A 5,109-nucleotide genomic window follows, 5' to 3' on the forward strand; every position below is an offset into this window, starting at 1 on the left:
CCTTGTTGAGTTCCTGAGAGATTCCTCTGAATTTGTGCAAGTATTTATTGTGGTGAGATTTGCTTTAACACACACCTCTCCCACCCCCATTTTTTTGTTGGTAATGATGGCTGTTGTAAGCCTGAAATTTTCTGGATTGTCATCAGTGGAGATTGTGTGTTGTCATCTGGGATGTACAATTGTTTATTTTAGAACTGTAGATGAAATGAAAGCATGGGATTAGAAGTGCAGGAAAATGTCTTGGTGGAAAACCATTCCTTGTTGTGTGGATTCTGAGTTGAGGAAAATTTGGTGGAGTTAAAAGGAGAGATGTCAGTCAATTAGAGTTTCCAACTGGATTGGAGCCAGTAGTTGGAAAAGCAAAAGACTATTCCTTATTTTAATACTGATTTCAGAATTAATGCTGCTGGGAGTGTTGCTGTTTAAACTTTGTTTTCACTGAACTGTGGATTTGCAGTACATACTGAGACTATAGGTTACTGGATCACTCACTGATTGTTCTGTACATTAGGCACATGCATAACCCATAGCTTACAGAACCTACTGACTTTTTATATTTTCCCAAGAACAATACATGCTATGTTGCTGACATATTTCTGCTACTTAATGAGAAAAAATTTTTATTAAATACCTCCTTATGGAGCAAAAGCATTTGTCTCTATCTTCTCCACTAAAATGGACAAAAAAGGTGTCCACAGAAGGCGTAATTTACAATTCAGGATTCTTGGGATGACATTCTTGTCTTTGTACAAAGAAGGGAATTCACTTTCAGGCAGCTTTCTCTGCCCTTTGTCTTGCTATTACTGTCCTAGTTGGTATCTACTAAGTGATCAAAACTGAAACCGAATTAGCTTCACACACATCCTGTGGAAACAGAATGACATAACCAGCTCTGTTTCTGATTTTTAGTTGTGTAGTATATTAAATCTAGTAAATCATAAGTAGTTCAACTTATGTTAGGGCAAAGATTGGTGATAACCTCTTGCACTTCTTAATTTTTATTCCTGTCTAGTTTTAACATTTATTTTGAAAACTGTAGGTTTTGGTTTTTTTTTTAATATGAGTGTGTGTTTTGTATTAAAACTTCACTTTGTCAATGGGCATAAAGCTGTCAGGAGTAGGAGCACATAAATGTTTGGGTTTTGATGGCCTTTTAAACTGATTCGGCCTATTTTTGTAAATGTAGGAGGAAAAACACACTTACTGCATCCTTGCTCTGGCACATTACTAAAAGATACATAAGATGCAAAATGTGGATTTCTAAAACAAAAGCATGGAGCTCTCTCTTGGATGCAGAGGAAATGTTAATTCTTCGCATTAACAAGAGAATTAGCTCTTTCACATTATACTGAAGAATTTCACCTAGTAATCACTATATCAGTGATTTGAGGGGAGAAATCATAAGTCAAGCACTGCTTAATTGAGCAGAAGGGCAATTTAAATTAAATTGCTCACTTCTACAGGAATTTAGATAAAACTGAGTGAGGATAGCAAACACCTGTAAAATCATCATGTGCATTTTGAAAGCAGTGCCTAAGTTTGCAAGTAAATACATCTTGAAAACTTGCAGAGGGTTGAGGGGGGGGAGATTATTGAAGCTTTTACTTTTTTTAAACATAATTTAACTATATTTTCAAGAAGTACTTTGACACTTTCTGAGTTGATCTTTGTCTCTTGCAGTAAGGAAACACATCTGGATTTCAGTCTTTGTTTTGAGATAGGGCCTAGGGAGGAAAACAGGAATGTGAACTTTTTTGAGCAACGCGAGGCACTACACTAGTGAGTTTCCCTCTTCCATGTAGAAATTAGTCAAGGTCCTAACGTTCATAAACTTAAAGGAATAAAAAAATATGCAGATTGTTTATGGAATTAACTTACTGTCTTGGGAAGAAGATCAAATTATATGCCTCAGGGATTTGTGTGTTAAAAGGAGAAGACAGGTTGTGGAGAACTTGGGAGGATTTACTGCCTCGCATTCACAGTATTACATTTCAGCTTTCAGTAAGACCAGTAGAAGACTTATCTCTACGTTTAACTGCAAAGCTACCAGAAAAAGATTAATTCATAAGCGATGCCCAATTATGCTGTGATGCATTTCAAGGGTAATTAGGACTGTAGAATGTACTGCTCCTGCCTGACACAGGAAAGAACCTTGGTATCTCCTGTGGAAAAGGACCTTTTTAAAACCAGTATTGATCATGCATGTAATGTTTTTTGGTGATGCTCAGCCATGATGCCTTTGTGGGCTGCTGTTACGCTCTCCAGACTTTGGGCTCCCCAAGTGTGTCTTGGAGAATAAGGCCTTTCCAGACTACTTGGATTTCATAAACTTTGCCAATTTACTGGCTTCAGCCTTGCTTATAAGGCTTTGCTTGTTTTGGTTTTTTAAAATAAAACTGTTTTTTTTAAAATCTGACATTAATAATACTGTTGCTGTAGGGTACTGTCGTGACCAACTTCTGGACATGAATTCATTCTAGGGTACTGTCTTGGCCAACTTCTGGTGACCAACTTCTGGACATGAATTCATTCTTGTCTCTTTCCTTGTGGTCCCATGCTAGCACTTGTGTAGCATGCAATGAACTGCAAGAAGGAACTAATACATAAAAAAATCAGTTTGGAGGAGGATGGGGTATTATAGAGCAAATGGCTATGGGCAGATGAAATTACGACGTGTATCTCTTTGGTACAGCATAGATTTTTGTTGGATTGAAGTGCTATGTGCCTATAGCTTACAACTGGAAGCTGTGATACTGCTGCAAGCAGCTGTCAACTGCATAAATGCCCCTCTGGCATCCTTAGAGGAAACTGGTGTTTGGGGATCATTAGGGGGACATTCATCCAATGGTGCAACAAGAACAGCTTCAAGGAAAGGCACTGCAAAGTCGGTAATATTTCAGAATTTCTATTAGCTGCTCTGGCCACAGAAGTAAGCATTGACACTCAAACAGCTCCAGTCGGTTCTCTCATAGTACATGTGTAGACCACAGTTTAGCATCTTCCTAAAAGACACAGTTCAGGTCCTTGCAGTTCATGTCTCTTCTTGCTGGAAATAATGTATTTATTTGTGCTGCTTTGCCCAGGGAAGTCCTGTGGCTTTTTTATGTTTGCAGTTATTTTGCAGGGTTTTTTGTGTGTGAAATCTTACATGGATGCTATTTTTCAGAATGTTATTCCCTCCTGTTCAGTAGGTTATCTTCAGGAGCTATCTTGTAGTAGCCCAAATCACGATTCTATTGCTCCTTAGGTTCAGATATTCTAGGAAAAAATAAATAATGTAAGGGGCATTATATGGATGTAACTGTGTTGTGAATTGAGCAGACAGGAGCTTTTGATGCCGTGCATACAAATCCTCTAACCTTTGGAAGCTGTTCTGTGTGGTTCTGCCTATAGGGTCATTTTGTAGGATCCCAAAGGCATTAACCAACCAAGTGACCTGTGCAAGCAGAACTCACCTGCTTTGAGGATACCTGCACAGAAGAGTCTTGTGAGAACACAAGCTACAGCTGGGGGTTTTCCAAAGGAACTGTTGTATGTGGAGTGCCCCTATGCCCAAGAGCAGGGATTTAACAAAGTGCACTCCTGTCTCCACACAGTGACACGGGAATGCCACTTTCTCCAGCCTCTCTGAAAAAAAATAGGTCTGGCAAGGCTAAACACTTCTTCTGGTTTAGATTTTCCATTTTAAAATAAAGAGTAAGTGGAAGGAGGGGACTGTGGAATTAATTGCTGACTATTGGTTTCCTACATCCCAGATGTCCTCTTTCCTAATGTGTTCATTGTTGGAGAACAAGGAAGTTTTAGTAGTAGTTTTTCCAGACAGTGACTATTTCTGAGTAGATTCTATTATGTTAGAAAACATTTGCAGAGATTCTGGCTTTGGGACTGGATGATTATCATTGTTATTATTATTGTATGGATAATGTGGGTTAATTGAGCCACAGTGGAGCTAATAGCAGTGAGAAGCCAGGATATCTGGAACATGCACAATAGCCTACTTAGCATTTGCAATTGTATGCAGAATGATTCCTCCAGTAGAAAAGGTGAACTAAAAAGTCTGTAACTTCTGCCAGACTCTGAAAGAGTCAACCATTTACCTCCTTTTTTTTTTTTTTTTTCTTTGTTGGGGGGGGGTTTGCCTTCAGATTTAGAAGAAACGTGCTTTTAAAAAAAGGCAGCTTTGAGATAATTGGTATTTTAAATGGGAATCTTTCAAATTGTGAGTTGGTAATCTATTTCAGCCAGAATTTGAGCTGGTTAGATATGACAATAATCTTATATTGATTACTGTTTAATAGCAGCACCCGCAGAACAATATCTTCAGGAGAAGTTGCCAGATGAAGTGGTTCTAAAGATCTTTTCCTACCTGCTGGAGCAGGATCTCTGTAGAGCAGCTTGTGTGTGTAAACGCTTCAGTGAGCTGGCTAATGATCCAATTTTGTGGTAAGTGAAAAGCTATTCCTCATTATCGTGAGAAATGTTAGTTGTGCTGCACGAGATGCCACTACAATAGAAAAACTGAGATGTTGGTTACAATTGCTTGAATTAAAACCAATTGTATTTTAATATGTCTGGTTTGGTTAAGCATTATTTGTTACTTATAAATATCTGGTTATATGTATTAAACAGTAAAACTTTTTTCTGGTAGTGTAGATATGAGCTAAACAATGCCTGTTTTAAAAAAATCAGATATTCCTTCAGTAACCATTCCTTCTTCCCTCTTTAACCTTTTGCAGGCTGCTGTGGGGATTGTGTTACTTGATGCAAAAGAAACAAAACATTTCCTAATGTTGCTGCACGCATTGTGTAGTGCCAGTTAGATGGGCTTTTGTTTGGTTTGATTTCTGGTTGTTTTGCTTAATAGTTGGAAACTTGGGCTGTTTCCCCCATATGAATCCGCCCTACTCCTGGGTTATCGAGAGTTTGGATAAGTGGGATCTAATCTTCTTATTTTTTCCTTTGTAAGAAAATTACATGTTTCTTCGGCTTCCTTTTAAAAAATTAAGTCTAAAAGAATAAAACAGCATCACAGAAATGTCCCTTTTTTTCCTGTCTAAAGACAGCTTTGGGGATGCCTTGTCAGATGAATTACAACTTCTGAGGTTCAGC

The 5,109-nt window shown here is 38.1% G+C and overlaps 1 protein-coding gene across 1 annotated transcript in view; it reads left to right on the plus strand.

The window, feature by feature from the left end:
- The window catches only part of LOC103811047 (F-box only protein 11-like), a gene marked incomplete at its 3' end in the record, with an annotated part of 9,382 nt that overhangs the window by 1,841 nt on the left and 2,432 nt on the right, over nucleotides 1-5,109 (plus strand). The window contains exon 3 of the mRNA XM_009083991.1: nucleotides 4,299-4,443. Within this exon, the coding sequence (XP_009082239.1) occupies nucleotides 4,299-4,443 (145 nt within the window). The remainder of the gene's footprint in view (nucleotides 1-4,298; nucleotides 4,444-5,109) is intronic.

The sequence above is a fragment of the Acanthisitta chloris genome, unplaced genomic scaffold (genome assembly GCF_000695815.1).
Source record: "Acanthisitta chloris isolate BGI_N310 unplaced genomic scaffold, ASM69581v1 scaffold17241, whole genome shotgun sequence".
Taxonomy (NCBI): Eukaryota; Metazoa; Chordata; class Aves; order Passeriformes; family Acanthisittidae; genus Acanthisitta; species Acanthisitta chloris.